General features: G+C 38.8%; 1 protein-coding gene across 2 annotated transcripts in view; it reads left to right on the top strand.

Moving 5' to 3' along the window:
• LOC117791971 (nicotinamidase) overlaps window positions 1–15228 on the top strand; it is a 28854-nt gene extending 13626 nt beyond the window's left edge. The window contains exons 1-7 of one of the 2 annotated variants that reach the window (XM_034631916.1): window positions 2774–2812; window positions 2958–3141; window positions 4105–4291; window positions 12773–12877; window positions 13720–13854; window positions 14066–14506; window positions 14568–15228. In XM_034631916.1, coding sequence (XP_034487807.1) covers window positions 3056–3141; window positions 4105–4291; window positions 12773–12877; window positions 13720–13854; window positions 14066–14506; window positions 14568–14687 — 1074 coding nt within the window. In that variant the 5' untranslated portion in view covers window positions 2774–2812; window positions 2958–3055 and the 3' untranslated portion in view covers window positions 14688–15228. Of the gene's footprint in view, window positions 1–2773; window positions 2813–2957; window positions 3142–4104; window positions 4292–12772; window positions 12878–13719; window positions 13855–14065; window positions 14507–14567 lie in introns of those variants that run through there. The other variant, XM_034631917.1, reaches the window with a different exon arrangement.
• The last annotated feature ends 3666 nt before the right edge of the window (window positions 15229–18894 follow it).

Here is an 18894-nt window from a genome sequence, read left to right as displayed (position 1 = left end):
AGATGTCGTTTTATAATAAATATGACATTAAAATAAACCAACCTTGGTCAAAAAAAAATTTGTTTAACGAACTTAAAAATATTTGAATTCAGAATAAATTTAGAGGCCAAATCAAGACCAAAATGAGATTCCACTTAAAAATCGGTTTAGTTTTGATCAAGTTATGACAGTTTGAAGTTGGTCAGATTTTAGAGCAAGTCACTTAACAAGTCGAAATTTTTATCCAATTCTTCATGATTTTTTACAGAAAAATGAAACTCGTTAGAATCAAATTTAAAGTGTTGTTTTACACTAATTACGATATAAGGAGTTGATTAAAAGTGAAAACTTGAGTTTTAAAATTTTGAATTTTCAAAATATCAAAGGGGGGACCCTATGCCTTAATATCGCATTCTGGCTGGCGTAGTCGAAAAATTTTAAATTTTCTGTATAAACAAAAGTGGAATGCAGATTGAATTTGGAGGCCAAATAATGATTAAAATGACATTCCGCTTGAAAATCGGTCTTGTTTTGACAAAGTTATGCACGTTTGAAGTTGGTAAATCCCTAACTTAGCAACTATACAAGTCAAAATTTTTGTCCAATTTGGCATGATTTTTTACAGAAAAATGAAACTCGTTAGAATCAAATTTAAAGTGTTGTTTTACACTAATTACGATATAAGGAGTTGATTAAAAGTGAAAACTTGCAATTTAAAATTTTGAATTTTCAAAATTTCAAAGGGGGGACCCTATGCTTTAAAATCGCATTCTGGCTGGCGTAGTCGATAAATATTAAATTTTCTAAATGAGCAAAATTTGAATGCAGAATGAATTTAGAAGCCAAATAGTGATCAAAATGACATTCCGCTCGCAAATCGGTCCTGTTTTGACAAAGTTATGCACGTTTGAAGTTGGTAAGTCCCTAACTTAGCAACTTTACAAGTCAAAATTTTTGTCCAATTTGGCATGATATTTTACAGAAAAATGAAACTCGTTAGAATCAAATTTAAAGTGTTGTTTTACACTAATTACGATATAAGGAGTTGATTAAAAGTGAAAACTTGAGTTTTAAAATTTTGAATTTTCAAAATATCAAAGGGGGGACCCTATGCCTTAATATCGCATTCTGGCTGGCGTAGTCGAAAAATTTTAAATTTTCTGTATAAACAAAAGTGGAATGCAGATTGAATTTGGAGGCCAAATAATGATTAAAATGACATTCCGCTTGAAAATCGGTCTTGTTTTGACAAAGTTATGCACGTTTGAAGTTGGTAAATCCCTAACTTAGCAACTATACAAGTCAAAATTTTTGTCCAATTTGGCATGATTTTTTACAGAAAAATGAAACTCGTTAGAATCAAATTTAAAGTGTTGTTTTACACTAATTACGATATAAGGAGTTGATTAAAAGTGAAAACTTGCAATTTAAAATTTTGAATTTTCAAAATTGCAAAGGGGGGACCCTATGATTTAAAATCGCATTCTGGCTGGCGTAGTCGAAAAATTTTAAATTTTCTGTATAAACAAAAGTGGAATGCAGATTGAATTTGGAGGCCAAATAATGATTAAAATGACATTCCCCTTGCAAATCGGTCCAGTTTTGACAAAGTTATGCACGTTTGAAGTTGGTAAAACCCTAACTTAGCAACTTTACAAGTCAAAATTTTTGTCCAATTTGGCATGATTTTTTACAGAAAAATGAAAGGTCTCAGAATCAAGTTTGAAGTGTTGTTTTATACTAAATACGATATAAGGAGTTGATTAAAAGTAATAATTTGAGATTTAAAATTTTGAACTTTCGAAATTTCAAAGGGGGGACCCTTACCATCGAAATCGAATCTGAAAAAAAATTATTTCAAGAATGCTGAGGAGGTTTTAAATAAGTCACCAATTCAGATTTTTATATCGGGTGATTGTTTCGCACATCAATTACTATATTTATTATATAATAATTTACTATATCTACCTGTCATAAAAAGCTGATGTCTGCATAGACTTGAAGGTCTCTAAGTGAAAAATCAACAGAGCAAAAGCTTTTTAATTGTCTATTGAAGAACAATTTGAAATTGCGGGCAATATGAAGAAATAGTTGAAAGGCCGTCAACATGCCAACAATTGGCCTTGTTAGTCAGAGTGAGCTCAAGAACTTGATTTCACCTCGACTGGAGGCAATTGGGAAGGGAGATAGGGGGAGAGTTAGCTTAGTAGGAGCCACTCCAAATCCTGTCAACCTAGAGAAAACCTATGCCAATAGCAGAAACCAGGCCAACTACACCTTTGAGTATGTGCGTGTGTATGTGTGTAAACGTGTGCGCGCACAACTGTACTTTTGACGCTTTTAAAACCGCCTTCACTCACATATCGCGATTCGGTTCACAATAAACGACAATCAGTTCCATCAAAAATGCAGTGGAATATTTGCCCGCATTTTTCGGGGTGGTTGCTGGTTACATTGAAGTTGAAACTTTGCTGCAGCATTTAGCGTTTTCAAAGGTAAACCCAAACAACAAAAAATGAGAAACAACAAAAGGCTTATACAATGCGCACTTTTGATTAGGAAAAATGCCGCCAGGTAATCGCTACGGGCGCAGCCACAAAAGCCGTTCGGTTCGCTGGCTGCCTATTTGGTTGACTGGTTGGGTGGGGCGTGAAATGAAATAAATAAAATAAACCACAAGATGACGTCGTCTCCATGACAATAGATTGACGGGACTGTGTGGTGCGGGCGGTACGAGCGGTGCTTTGTTTATTCGATAAATCTATTGCAAGGCGACCATCGAAACGGGCGAGCGAATGTGGCTCAGTAACTGGCGGTCTTTCAAGCTAAGCGGGTAAGCCGGGAGACCCCGCCACTGTTAGCCCCAAAGACACTTCAAGTTGTGGGGGTATTCTGCTGGGTGTTGCCACACTAACGTCTGTGGTGCGCTTGTATCCCAGCCAAGCAGTTATTATTGATGGTTTCACTTTAACTTGCAGTTGGCTTTGCTGCGGGCTTCATTAAGTGGCAAACTCGGAGACTACCGAGCACACGGAGCGAAGTTGTTTGTTTGGACGTTAGCAACGTTGTCGCAGTTATGGATTCACCAACACCGCCAATTGTCATCGACGATTCGAACGGTTCAGCAATGGACGCCTGTTTCACGGCATTCGACAAGGATGGGTGCGTATAACCAAGCTACAAAAGATTTATGAAAATAAATATTGAAAAACAAGACTCATAAAACAAAGACCAATCGTAAATTAATTAAAGAAAAATTAAGTGAAAAAATATAAATTTTAAATTGCAAATTTATGTGTATAAAATATGCAATAACATTTAGCATTAAATTAATAAATGCTCTATGCAAACTGAACTTGACTTAATTTGTATTTGTAAAATATTGCATAATAGTGTGGATAATTTGATTTGAGTTGAGGTTTTGTTTCGATTGTCACCAGAAAGCAAATCAATAACTATAAAATATATTTATATAAATTATCATAGAGTTAAATTTGCAACAACAAATAACAAATCGGGAAAATAAATAAACCAAAATTATGTGAATAAACACTGTCAATGGATGCGCCAACATATTTACAGCAAATAAATGATTAATGAAACGTGACATAAAAGCCTGCATTAATTTAAAAGAAATCTAAGCTAATTTTTTAATGCCTGTGCAAAGTTGAAAGTAAAGAAAAAACAGAACGTTGCATAAATTAATTCTAATTGACATTTTCAACAGTTTTATGGGACCATTCATTTAAAACGCAAATCAATAAACGTAATCGCATTAATTTTACCTTAATTAAACGAATTGAAAGCAGCTGCTGGGGTGGCAGCTCCAAAAAGTATGCTATAAATAAATAAATTTTCATTCATTTGGCAAAGGCAAAGTTAAAGCTCTGCTTTCCAAATGGCAACAGCGACAGCATCAGCTACAATGACAAACAACCCTCAGGCAACTTACTCAACTTTACATCGCACCTTTCCTCTCGGATCCTCTATCCACTGAAACTCACCGTCTTCCTTTATCTAATTCACAAACTAACTTTATTTGCTGTCTCTGCCTGCCGTTTATTTTCATGCCTGATTCACCTTTGTCCCCGCTTTATCCACCGCCTCGTACTGCTCCATTTGTAGCGATGACCGTCTGAATCTGGATGAGTTTACGCTAATCTGCCGTGCTCTGTTCCGCAACGACAAGGGCCACATCTACGATGTACCACACGAACGCCTCGAGCAAATATTCGCCGTCTTTGATACAAATGGAGATGGGTTCATCGACAGAGAGGAGTTTAAATTTTGCTGGAATCAATGGATAAAAACGGTAAGCAGAGCTTCATCTATACTCCACACACGCTTCAATCTGTACTTATTTCTTATACATACATATCTGATGTATACACGTATGTGTGTGCGAGCTCGTGTGTGTGTGTGTCTGTCTGTCTATATCTCGCAGGTCTTGTCTGGTTTAAGCTTTTGCCATCATCCACTATTATGAAGCGGTGTATTTGTTGTACGTACTCCTGTTGGTGTGTGTGTGAGTGTGTTTGGCAAGGTTCTCGTCACTCAGTGATTCATATCCGGGGACTCATAAAATCATAAAATGTGATAATAAAATATTTGTCAACGTTTTGCCAACGCGGAAGCTGCGTCATAAACCCAAACACACACCTATACACACAGAGAGAGAGTATGGAAGAGAGAGAGAGAAAGAGACATAAAGCAGGGGCTACCGCACACAAATTCGCAGTCATTCGCAGAGTTTGCAATCAAAGTGGCCGAGTCCCGGATTGTGTGTGTAATTCAATCCTGATCAGCCCTTGTTGGACGCTAAAATGTCGCTTACAGCAAATGTCACACGTCACACAGTGCGAGGTCTGTCAGTCTGCATATGGGGATTGCTTTCATCATCGTTTCCCAAGACCATTTCCCCCGTCCGGTCTCCCACCCCCTCATTCCTTGTCTCAGCTATCGTCATCGTCATCGTCATCATCGCACTGCCCTGTCATGAAGCGGCTGCTGCGGCAGTGCCAGCGTATGCAAATGTGATAATCTGATTCTCTGAATGTCACACAAACATACAGACACACACTCGCACACACACATACACACAGTACGCAGAGCCTCTCCGCACGTAAAGTGATAAAAACGCGTGACAAATAAAATGCCACAGAAAGCGAACGAAGCTGCATTCATTTGGCAAGCTCGTTCCTATACTTTCCCTTCTCCGTTACCATCATCACATTTCCAGTATATTAAAAAAAAAATTTCGAATAATTTTATTGTGCAAGTAGTCGACGAGTCCAACGCTAGCCGACTTCATCTGAGCAACATTGTTGCCACAGTCGATGTCATAAAATTCCGTACGTGATGTGCAAATTGTGCCTTTGCCTTTGCCTTAAACCTACTTGAAAGTTTAGACTGTTCTCCAAATAACTTAACTTTCAAGTAAATCAAAATACTACAAAATCACAAATAAGACAATTTAATGTGGAACAAAAGTTAAATTCGCTTGCAATACGAGTTCAGTGTACAATCTTAAAAAGTTTACGATTGAACAAACTTTTTCGTTTTGTGGTAATTTCTTTGGTTAATACATTTTTAATATAATTTCAACATAATTTGAATTTAAGCTGATGACCACTTTATATACAATAAACTTAATACATACCTTGAAATTAAACTTTTTGAAAATTAACGAGAACTTTCCAAATTTATTATATTATAAATGCAATAAATGTTAAAAATTCGTTGAAATTCCTAAATGAATTCGAGTTGAACATTTTATTTAAATATTTTATATTTAACATTTTTGCAAATTTTCCCTTGTGAGCATTTGTACAAAAATCTGTTAAGCATGTTGAGTCGATATTTCAGATTTATTTAAATTTCTGAAACCAATGCTTGTGTTAAAGCTTGGTTCATGTATAATATTATGTATACGCATGGTTGGTCGCTCGCATTGTCTGCCTGTTGAACAGCCCCTCGTTTGTCACGCGACAAATTATTTCACAAAAATAATTTCATTTTTGATATGCCATTTAAACGATGATTATTCTCGCCATTCCCCTCACAAATGCCAGCAGCTCCCTCCTTCCTTTAAAGTAACAGTGAACGCTGTCAAATTGTGTAACATTGCATAAAAATTTATTAACGTATAAAAAATATTTCGGCAGCTGATATCATAATAAAGGGAACACTTAAAAAATGGCAGACCCGGTGAAACCCATGACTGCTTCCCACGTTTCCCCTTATCCGGTATCACTTGAAGCCACATATATTTTTTTGGCTTGCTAAAAAATAACAAAAATAAAGACCAAAAAAAAAAAAAAAAGAATAAAGTTGCGCCCCATAAAATTGACTTTTGTTTGTATTTCCGCATGAATTGCATAAATGGTAATTTTGCATTTTAATGTTTGCGTGAAGAGCGCACGGACAAAGAAAAAAAGGAAAAACAACAAATGAAATTTGCATAATAAACAAATCAAATGATGGACGAACTGGTAACGAAACTTGCGTACCGTTTAGAATTAACTAAACGCATAAATAGAACATTTAACGCCGTAAATCATTTGCATTGCTCGCTAAATATTTTTGCGGTTTTGCGGTGTGCGTTTGAGTGTGTGTGTGTGTGTGTGTGTGTTTATATATGTCTCTGGCCCATGATGTGTGAGTTTATGTCCATTTGAATGTAAATTATTTTTTGTTGGGCTGCACAAAACTCAACCGATTGAAGGGACAGGAAACGAAAATGGAGGCAAATTTATGGAAATAATGTGACTGACCGCGCGTTGCAAAAACAATCAATTGAAAGGTGCATGCAACAAGGGGTAGATGGTACCTAATTTTATGGGCATAATTCAAAGCGACGCGTTTACATTTTGATGCTTTTATTGTGTGTTTGCATTTTGAGCCATTTGGAAAATGTGTAATTTATGTGCTTAAATGTGCAGAAAATGCTTTTTTAACCAACTGCACAAAAGGTATAACAATCGATTGGCTGCTAATAGAAGGAGCGGGAAGTAGAGAAAAAGTCCTGCTGTGTCCTCAAGCGTAAAATGCTGCGGTTTTGACAAGCAGCCAAAACCGCGTACTTGATTAGGGACCATGTGCAGAAAATGACCTTTTTGGTAAAGTTTATGTGCTGGAATCAAAGTTCAATTCTTAGGGGATGATTTCATTTAAATACATAAATAATTAATCATATATATTGATAATGAAAAGTTTAAGAAACTACAACAACTTTGTAGGGAGGAACTTTATGATTGCAAACGATAAGAGACTTGACCTTACTGGGTCTCTAAAACATATACAAATATCAGAATCTAAATACTCCACAAGCTTTGACCTTATTGCTTATCAGTCGAAAATTACTGTATTTGACAAGGAGCTAATAATACAGAATATGTTTTGGCAGGTTAACTTTATATGTGTCATACTTTTCAGAGTTTTCATTACCATTCTTCCATTTCCCTAAACAGTTTTATCTTCATATAATACATTTATTGTTGTTGCCCCCTGCTCTTTAAGTCGTCTGACAGTCGTAAATTGTAAATGCCGAGACTGAGGCTAGGTTATACGAGTATGTATGTACGAGTAAGTGCGTGCTGGAACATTAAGCGAACCGTAATATATCATATAAGCCGCGTCATCACATAGTTCATTGAACCCCCAACCACAAAGCAACTCAAAAATCTTCCTTCCAACAGCTTTAAGTGTCTTACAATGTCTACCGTTAATCTTGGGCGCACTTACTTATACACATACAAACACACACAGTTGAGTAGGTGCGCTGCGGTGTGTTGCGGGGTGGGGTGGTGATGGTGGTTGAGGTGGTTCCGTGGTGCAGCATCGTTTATAATGTCTTCATTTATGGGCCAATGTGCCACAGTTTTTTGTGCTCAGTTACGCACCGACACCGAAAAACACGGCAACGTGGATGGGGGGGAGGTACACAGAAACATAGCCGCACAGTGAGTGCCAAAAGTCGCCCTACGACTTGTCTGCTCATCGAGCGGAAAATAATATCTTGCTATAAATTTTGGCTCTGTTTTTTCAGACGCTGTCGCGTGTCCAGGGCGCTTAATTTTTTTTCGTCCTTCTGGCTCCTTACATTTTCCGAATTCCCAATCCTCAATACTGCCGCTCACCGTCGTGTCCTCAACTGATGAAAGTTTAACGACCAAAGTTGACACGCTGCGGCGATTATTTAGAAAGTTAATGACTTATAACAAGAGGGACAGAGAGAGTGAGACTCAGATAACTGATAGACTGACAGAAAGAGAGGGACAGAGAGAGAGAGAGAGAGAGGCATAACAGTTGATATAACGTTGGAAAACTGTTGGCAGTTTTTGTTTAATTGGATTGGGCAGTTGTCAGACGTGAAAAATGTTTTTCCAATGGAAAAAGCGTTTCTGCATTAGGCTTCATTAAATCAAACAAATCGAGAGAGCATGAGGAGGGAAAAGTACAGTTAGAGAGGGCGAAAAGATAGCTGAGGAGAATGTGTATGAGGATAAAATGAAATCTATTTGAACACCTACTTAGATAATAGGAAGGAATTGTTATCGTTAAGGTGTCGAAGAAGCTCGACAGATAGTTCAGATGATTTCCATTCGATTTTCTCTATGTTTCTCATAATTTAATTTGTCATAGTTTATAGTTTTATTTTAAACTTGGAAAAGTTGATCTTACAAAAAATATGGTTTTATGTCTTTTGACGAGATATCAGCCATACACGAAGCAAAAGTGTTCTAATAAGAAATGAATTATCAAACTGATCGTTTCCACGTTCCCCAACAGCAGATAGTAACCCTAGTCTGACAGGAATTATGATAACATATTATGCTTCCATTCAGATTCTCCATAAACTGTTACTTCGAATCAAACACATATCGAGTAAAATCAGGAAAAGATCGATCAGATTATCAGCTGAAATCAAGAAGTTCTCCGTTTTATCAGCATAGTCGTCACCGCATAAGTTTATCGCAAGCGGCTTATTGGCACATAAGATGGAGTTGATTTTTCGATAAGTGTGTATTATTGGGTTGGTGCAAAGTCGCGCGGAATTTGAAAACTTATTTATGGTTAGTTGTGCATAAGTTCGCTAGGCATGTTGGGTTGGTTGGCCAACAATTTCTGGTCCCAGTCAGCCGCATAAATTGTATAATGTAATTTTCCAGCAACTGACACGCCTCCGCCTCCGCCTGCGCCTTCGTCAACGGCAATGTGTGTGTGCTGGGACTGTCTGCCTATGTGTGGAGTATGCCAAAAAATAAATGTATACGAGTGAGAGGGAGGAGTGTCTGCCAAATGGCAGGCAGACAGGCTCAGACTCAGAATCAGGCCCAGGACCAGAGCGAGGCCCAAAACTGCCAGAACCGCCAACTTATGCAACAATTTCAAAACGGAAATTGCTTTAGCACCTGCCCCACATATCTACACCCGCACACCCAACTACATACATATAGGCCTCTACAACTGTGTTTGTGTGTGTCTGTGTCTGTGAGTGTGCGGGTGTGTGTGTGTGTGTGTGTGTGGGTGTGTGTGTGTGGGCACGTTTCCTTTTGGCACATACTTCAATATCACGTTGAATTTCATTCGATTCGTGCGCATTTGCTGTCGCTTTGCTGCCTGGATCCTGGCTCCTTGGTCCTTGGTGCTTGGTGCTTGGTCCTTGTCGACGTCACCATTTGCCGTCCTCATTCGTTTAGCTTGCAACTTTTCTGGCACACACGGCGCACACTTTGACAGTTTGTCTGCGGCTCCAAAAAGTGCTCGGGATGAGCATCAGGAGCAACTTTGGTACCCAACTAAAGGCAACCCAAAAACGTCGGCGCTTTGGGTTTTACGGATTTTGAAATTTATTCTATACTGAAATTGACTCAAAATGTTGTATGCCACAGTCGGCAAACGAAAGTTTCCTATACCAACATATGTGTGTGTGTGTAGAGATGGAGTAAGAGTGTTAAGCAGCAAAGTTATTTCTACAACTTGTTCCTTTTGTGGGTCTGACAGAATCGGGTTGAAGTGTAATTTGAATTTAAGATTTGCTGTGGTAACCACAAGGTGCCTTGTCTTGCCGCACCTCTTGCTCGACTCTTCTCCTCCCTCCGCTCCATCCGGGACAATGGCATTTGGGGTGTCGTCGTGTCTGCCACAGCCACAGTGTGTCTGTGTGACCCTTTTGCAACACTCAATAATTAATTTAGCCGTAACATATTTGCCAGCCAAATGAATGAGCCAGGATTTCACCCGCAGTCGCCTGGCTTGTTGCAAGTTTCGCTTTAAGCTAAAAGCTTTTCTTGGCAATTGCCAGACACTTTAATCAAGCATTCATAGTTTCAACTTTAAATTAAACTGCTCTGGTAACTGTTGAAGAAATTGAACGGACCAGGGCAGAAGGTGGCTAAAACAATAAGTGCTTGGGCCAAGGGTCAGTTGTTTGCATTAGCCGATGGATTCAAAGCTGCCAGTGGATGAGGTTCGTGTTAATTTGCCAACTTTAGTAAACAAAATATAGAGGCGGGGCAAAGGCAGAGGCAGAGGCAGAGGTAGTGGATGAGGCAGCGGCAGCTGCGTCAAATGGTTTATAATTGGATGCTGTTGTAATTTTTTGCGGTGAGGCTCTGAGGTGAAATTGTGGCACGAAATGCGCAAAGAGTTTAAAGTAGAAGGACAAATTGAATTTAAAGTTTTTAAAGTTGACTAACTAAACGTTGTAAGCTTAATTGCTTCAATGTTTGGAAATTTAAAGAATATTTGTAATACAGGGAAATTTCATTAGCAGATAACGCTTCTCTGTCCTTGGACCATGATAATCTCCGCCTAAGCCGCATGTGATATATGTTATATGATCATGACAACTCTCCGTACAAATTGATACATTAACTACCTTTATCCGGCCATTATCCCTAAGTATGCTCTAACCGAAAACTATGCTCAAAATGCGTCGTCCCATGCTCGACATGCAAATGTAAATCACTTCCGCAACTATGCGGCTCCTCTGCACCACCGCAACCTCATCGCCATGCTGCAACAGCAGCAGCAGCAGTAGAAGCAGCAGCAGCAGTAGAAGCAGCACTAATGCTATAACCACTGCCAACGGGCGATAAATCATCAACTGCTTAAGCGTTGTCTGCCCCCTACAACAACAACAACAACCATAACAACAACAAGAGCAACAACGAACCTCACTGTCTCCTCAAGCCCCAATCTACTCTTCCAACAACTTCATTTGCGTGCCACCTGCTGCTGCTTCTGCAACTCACGTTGGCCGCTTTAAAGCATTTAGCTGGGATGACATATTTTAAACGCTCTGCCAACAGTTACAACAGCAACACAAATCAAAGCTGCTAACTACAATAACAACAACAACATCGACAATCAGTTCCTAGAGATGGCAGTTGCATTTTATTACGAACTTCAGATTGAATATTGTCCATTATGAATGGGAAAAGGTCGAAAATCTTGAATAGTTATTGATATTTTATAAAATATTGCGTGAATATTTAAATTGTGTTAAATGACAACTGCAACTTTTGTAATGAACAAAAATTTAAGAATTTTAATTTGAAATATATCAAATGTTAAAATACTTAAAAAGTATTTTTAAATAGAAAATACGTAAATATTTTTAATTAATTCAGCAGCTAGCTTTCGTTTAACTATTATAATTTTTTATATTGAGTTGTGGGTTTAATTTTTTAGTTAAAACAATTTTGAAAATTATTTTTTTTTAGTTAGAAACGATAAGATAGTTGTCTTTTATTAAGATCTATATAAAAATCCCTGAGAAAATTCTAAAACAAAGTTACCTATGAATTTTTAATAATATTTTATTATATATTATTGTTTATAATCTCACAATAAACATTGAAAATATAAGAAGTTTATAATAAAATAATAATTCACATAAAGTGTATATTTTTCGAATCGAGTTCATATACTTCGAATAAGTCTGATGCGTGACACATTTGATTGCCACGTTGCCATCTCCAATCTAAGTTGCATGCAACGTGCAGATGCTAATGTGCCACAGTTTCTGCTGCTGTTCCTATTCCTGTCTCCGTCTCCGTCTGTGCTTCAGTCTCTGTCTCTGTCTATGTTTGCGCATAGATCATAATCATTCATAATCAGCGAGCACATAAATAACAAATTAAAAGCGCTTCACTAATTTTAAATATGCTCGAACATAATCAGCTTAGACGACGACGTTGGCAACACTGTCGACTCTGTTGTTGATGATGATGCTCGTGTTGCTGTTGATGTTGTTGTTGCTGTTGATGTTGTTGTTGTTCTTGTTGTTGATGATGATGTTGATGATGACGTATACTAGGTACTCGGGGCTGCCAGTCAAGATAGCAATGGCATCCTAACGAGCTCTTTGCTCTCATGTGTGGTGCGGATGATTTTCGAGAGGTTTTTATTTTTTGACTGGCTTTTACTTCATTTAAAACGCATTTATAATGGGCGGCAAAGAAGAAAAAAAATGAAGAAGAAAACTCATCAGCACACACACACGCACACACGCACACACAGACCCACACTAATGCACATGTATACAAATTTTCTTTGTAGCTTTTCATGTTTGTGCTTATGTACTTTGGGCTGACGTCTTTTGTGGCGTCTGCTTCACTTACTTTTGGCCATACAATTTTCTTACAATTTTCGTGGGCTGCTCATGTTACCATATCTCTTTCCCTCTCCCTCCCCCTCTACCTCTACCTCTCACTCTTAATTTTTTTTGCTCCTTCTAATACACACACACTCTGTGTCTTTTTTTTCTCTTTCACTTTCTTGGCAGATTGTGCGACCGGTGAACGCGTTTCTCATTGTTGATGTACAAAATGATTTTATAAGTGGTTCCTTGGATATAAGTAATTGCAGTGCACAGCAACAAGGACACGAGGTGAGCTCGACGGAGTCGACTGACGAAAAACTGGAGCTGGCAGCTGGCAGCTGGTGGCTGTGAGTCGTGGATTGTGGCCACAGAAAGGGCAGCAGCTAAGATTGGTCGGGTCGAGGGGGGAATAGGGGTTGGGGTAGGGGAAACTGACAGGTATACGGCATGCGGCGACGGAAAGACATAAAACGTAACAAGAAATGAAAATGGAGGCAGCGAAGCGAAGCGCAGGATGAGCCAAAGTCATTGCCGCCGACGATGAAGACGACGAAGACGACGAACAAGATACTATATCTGTATCTGCAGCTGTAGATGTAGCTCTGCGCATATTCTGTATCTGTGAGTCTTTGTATGTGTGTGTGTGTGTAAAGAGTCGGAAGCGGATATGCTTTACTTAAGTCGCATCCGCGCTGCGACACACGCCGGATGTCATCGGCAGCGGCAGCCGCTCTCCGAACGTATCAGAGCATCAGGGCTTCGACATCGTCATTGGCATTGGCATCTCCATCTCCAACGCCATCGCCATCGCCATCTGCCGCAATTGTATGCCCCTTGTGCCCTGTTTCTCCCGCAATGCTGCTTCGGCAACTGCGTCGTTGTCGTCGTCGTTGTCTGTGGTGCACTTGCTGGCCGGCACTTGCTACACTTGGAACATGAAAATTTGTCAAAATTAATAACACACACTTCCGTCGTCGCTTTATGGACTCAACTTGCAAACGTGACACACCCCACATGCCACATGCCACAAGCCACATCAACAGACTGCCCCCATCATGCATCTCTTCTTATTCTAAGGCTAACATTTACAAATTTATCCAATGAACTCGCACCTTCCGCTCTTCTCACAGATACTGGAGCCCATTAACAATCTGCTCGATACGGTGGACTTTGATGCGGTATTTTATTCGCTGGACTGGCATCCCAGCGATCACGTTTCCTTCATTGATAATGTCAAAATGCGAGCCATGGATGAAGCATCAGCGGTGGGTGAACATGAATTTGCAATTAACTACAGGACAGAGTAATATTTGGCTAAAAGATTAATTTTAATTTCAAGCCTTTTATCATCACTATCATAAGTTAAACTCCTTTAAAAGTTGGTATTTGTTTTATTAAATAGTTTTATAGGCTGTTTAGTGGAAGTTTTTAAAATTTTTAACATAATCAATTATTTTTGTGCATTGAATTCCACAGCTTGATGCCGATTCGGCAAAGGTCTTCGATACGGTCATCTTTGCTGGGCCGCCACCAATGAAGCAACGTCTGTGGCCACGTCACTGTGTACAGGACTCGTGGGGTGCTGAGCTGCACAAGGATCTGAAGGTGGTGGATCATGGCATTAAGGTGTATAAGGGCACCAATCCCGAGGTCGACTCATATTCCGTATTCTGGGATAACAAAAAACTGTCGGATACTACGCTAAATGCACAGCTAAAGATGAAGGGTGCCACAGATATATACGTTTGCGGATTGGCATATGATGTATGTGTGGGTGCAACGGCTGTGGATGCTCTATCCGCTGGATATCGGACCATCTTGATAGACGACTGTTGCCGCGGCACCGACGTCCACGACATTGAGCACACCAAGGAGAAAGTCGTTACTAGCGATGGAGTTGTAGTTCACACTAATGAGGTTAGCTATCAAAGAGTTACGTAAGTCCATATTTATATACCGAATAACTGAACTTTGACAGGTCAAGGCCATGGCCGAAGGACGCGATCGTCGACCGGAGTTGGGTTATAAGCTGGCCATGGAACTGAAGAGTCCCGATTCGGTACTGTCGCAACGCAATGGCTTCAGGCCCTCCTATTAAGGATTAAAGACATCACAAATAAGCAGAACACACAGAGCTAAACAATGACACAGGAAACATGAAAAATGACAATTAGTTAACGTAGTTAATTTTTAGTGAGTTTTCGTTACAAACACAAGTACCAAGTGCCTTGCAATGTAGTTGAGCTAGCTTTTGCTAAAGAACATTTCAAATTTTATGGAACAAAAGTTAATGAGAGTGATTTGGTAGTGTTTCTAATAAGGATCATTCGAATTGTTTGTATGCTTAATACAATTTTAAACATTTTTGTCTATTGACAGGTTAATGAAATCAGCTTAAGTATTACAGATATTCCCAAGACCTCCTTTATTTGTCACCTGTATTACAATTACAAGTTTCATTCAAGCAATCAGCAAATGTTGTACACTGCACCTGTTTTAACAACAAATACAAACAACCCTAACTATGTAGAGAACTCTGGAATATAATAAAATCTCAAATATAAAGATGGGCTTCAATGAAAAAGTACTTAAAGAAATGCATATGAATTTTAAATAAATGAACAAATTATTAAGATATTTATTAAACCATTTGTCTAAAAAAGCGGAATAGTTCGGAAAGTGCAAGTTATGTGATTGTTTGAGCGGATTTGATAAACGTCGCATGCAGTTTTATTCAATACACTGTGGGGTGATTTTTTCTCAATTCTTAATAAAAGAGTTTATATATAGCCAATTGCATAGCAAAAACTTCCGGCCATAGATTCGCACTCATATATGTATAGTTGGACTGACTGTTAAACGCTTTTTTACCGACTCGCCTTGAATGTTGGACAACAAGAAGAATAAGGAGAGCTAGAACAATGAGAGCAACAAAGAGAAAAGCGACAACAAGTGAAACAATCCATGCAACGTTTAAAGAAACTTTCAACTTTCTGTTTATGTATGTATATGTATTGTACAATGTACATACAATGCGTGTGTGTGTTTGTTGTTGCCAAAGTTTTTCATGTTCGTTTTATTTTAGTTTCCTTTTTATAGTCTTTTTTTTTTTTTTGCTGTTCCTCTGGCAAGTGACTAACACGAACTTTAAATTTATTAACAAACTGGAGAAAGTAACCAAAGCAACTGGCCAGTGGGCGGGGCACATGGGGGCGTGACTTTGAATCTGCATTGTGGCAAGTGTAAACTGAAAATTGTAAGCTGCTATTTTTCACATTTCAGCATATTTTCTTTAATTTTTTTTTTTTCATTTTCAACATTTTCCATTTAGCAAATGCAAAGGGAGAACTAACAACTTTCAACTGCAAGCTTTGTTCTGAGCTGTTGTGGTTTATGGTAAGTACTCCTAACATGTGCTGAAAATGGACTGCAAGGCACAACTCTGGCTGCCCTGTGGTTGTTCTGCTCCAGCTGAGCTTCAGCTCTGGACTCTGGCTTTGGGGTATTTGCCAGACCAAGACTCAAATCGTTCACCTTTCAGGCGAAACATAGACAATGCCTTGGACTTGCACTCCCACTCGGACTGCAAATGCTAAATGTGTTTGCCCACAGATTTGTGCAGACTTTGTAGTCATGCTGACGACGTTATCGTCGGAGTGTGGAGTGTGGAGTATGGAGTGCAGGTTGTGCCATGCAGTGTCTGTGTAGGGCCGTGATGCGAGGGCTTTTCGGTCAGGCCCTAAGCAAAACGTTCGCGTCGCCTGTCAGCGGCAGCTGGGAAAACCCGAAAAATCGCTGATGAAAATTGCTTGCAAGTGGTTTCTGTTTCTGCCCGCCTGCCATGTAATGGTCGCTCGTTTTGCTTGTAAAACTTTTGGATTATTGTCAGCCGTACACACTCTCTCACACACTCCACACACACTCCACACACACACTCCACACACACACTCCACACACACACACACGTTTATTGTCTGGCTGTGAGCCAAGCGGCAGCAGCATGCGAAAAGTTTTTCCCCGGACATGGACACAGACATGGACATGGAAGGCGCGTTAGCTCCTGCTCTTAACAGCAAATTTTCGCATATTTTTCTCGACTTTCTCTTTCCCTCTTTGAACTCCCTCCCTCTCACTCTCTCTCGCCTGCTGCGTAGGCGTCGCCACACTGTCCATGGCCGGAAACTGAATTCGTCGACTGCAGTTTGGAGTTGTGTGTGTATACACACCCAATCACCCACACAAAGATAGCTATACAAATAGTGTGTGTGCGTGTGTCTGTGTGTGTGTGTGTTTGTTTGTGTGTATTAGAACAGCTGCTGTTGCTTTGCCGGCGGCAGCTTGACTTCCAGCTTGTTACTGCGCACTAAGCTCATTGTTTGCGGTTTGCACCGCATTTCGTTGTGGGCGATGGATGAGGAGGATGCAAGGAGAAGTTTGGGAGTACTGGCTTGCAAATTATGGTGACCTGCCTAGGGCAGGTATTACAACTGATAACCCCGTCACGGAATTTACACTGTAAATACCACGGTAAGCATCTGCAAAGTAATTAGGTGTTAATACAGTTCAACTGACCCAAGTTGCCTTTATAAGAGTATACTTCAGGTATAATCAACTATTTGATAAGACACATAGTTTCATAGTTTAATTTTAAGATCAGTAAAGTTATTAGATTTATAAATAATCTAATCATTATTTGTTATACCCATATATACTTCAGTACATTTAGCCAGCTCATTTTTTATACTGTTTACCGGTACGAATAAATTTACCAAGGGTTATTTATTAAAAGTTTTCTTATGATGCAACAAGATGCGATTGTATTATAATTAACTATGTGTATTATTAATCAAAACTAATGTTCTGGTTCGATTAAACAGATGTTATTCATTCATTAAAAGTTACAAATTGTATAAAGCGCAAATTAATTTTCACAGCTATTTCGCAGTTTATTTACCAAAGGAAACTGTTGTTGACTTTGCGACAAGTCAACAGAGTGCAACTTTGAAACTTTAACTGCAGCTGCAGCGCTACAACAACATTAAAAACAACAAAAAACTAACAACAAACAGCGCTGTTTCCTTTTCTGGAAAATAGAAATTGAAAAGGGAACCGAAGCGAACCTTATTGAAATTTTAATTTCTATATTAGCAGCAGACAGTGGGTGTGACGGCTGCTTGTTGGCAGCTTATCCAAAATGTCACGCTAAATTTTGCAGCTAGTTAGATCGCCGTCATGGCCAAAAGTTTTTAATTATGAATTTCAAAAACGAATTATAATTAAATTTTGTTCGCTTGGCAGGTAGCAAAAACAGCAAGCTAGTCTTAAACAAGCTGACGTTGATTGCAGTTGTTGTTGTTGTCGTTGTTGCTTCAGCTGCTGTTGATGTTTTTCATAATCAATTTGGCAACAAATATGCAACGTTTGTGGCCAAAACTTTTCGAGCAACATTCCACTCGGCGTATGCGTAATATGTATATGGTAATACCCCGTGTCTACAGGGTAAAAGGGTTTATTAAATTATTGCTGAGGCATGTTACTGGCAGATTTCTGACTCTTTGGACATTTTTATCATTATTGATAGTCTGCGGTATTAAATTGTTTTAAAAATAAATACGGCTAGCGGATATTATTGATGTAAAGAACACTGGAGCATTGGTATATTGTTTTTTGCATTAAATTATCGAGTTAAATAGCTCGATGTTCATGATAAATCGGTTCTGTGTAGATCTGGAATACTTATTTTTGATATAACAAACTTGGAATATAGACTCCAGATATGTGCTTATGTGTTTACCCAGATAATTTCAAATTTTTTGGTTGTCTGGGTAGCTAAGAAACTAAACGGGGGTATGTTGTAGTTGAGCACTCTTGACTAAAGTTTACTTACTTGTTATACCCGTTACTTAAAAAATAAGTAAACGGGTATATTGTGTTCATTGGAATTTATGTAACAGGGAGAAGAAGATTTCTATAGACCCCACGCAGATCAAGTTTGCTTAAAATTTAAGCCCCACAAATCGCGCAAAACCACCACACCCACAGTTTTTTAAATAATACAGTTTTTATGGTAAATAACGTTGTCTATGAATATTATCTATAATCTCACTTAACCGCAGCGAGATTGGACAAGTAGAACTGTAGTATTAGCCCTCTACTGCATGAGCATAGAAATAATAAAGGAAAAAATTTTTTGAATGTAATTATGTGTTTATTTAGGCCAAAATAATATATATTTGGACTTTTTTTTTTTGGGGCATAGTTTGGGGTGGGGAAATAAATATATATGGCTTTGTATGCATTCAGCT

This window comes from Drosophila innubila (genome assembly GCF_004354385.1).
Source record: "Drosophila innubila isolate TH190305 chromosome 3R unlocalized genomic scaffold, UK_Dinn_1.0 2_E_3R, whole genome shotgun sequence".
NCBI classification, from domain to species: Eukaryota; Metazoa; Arthropoda; class Insecta; order Diptera; family Drosophilidae; genus Drosophila; species Drosophila innubila.
The sequence above is the reverse complement of the archived record's forward strand: the minus strand, read 5'-3'. Positions and strand labels throughout refer to the sequence as shown.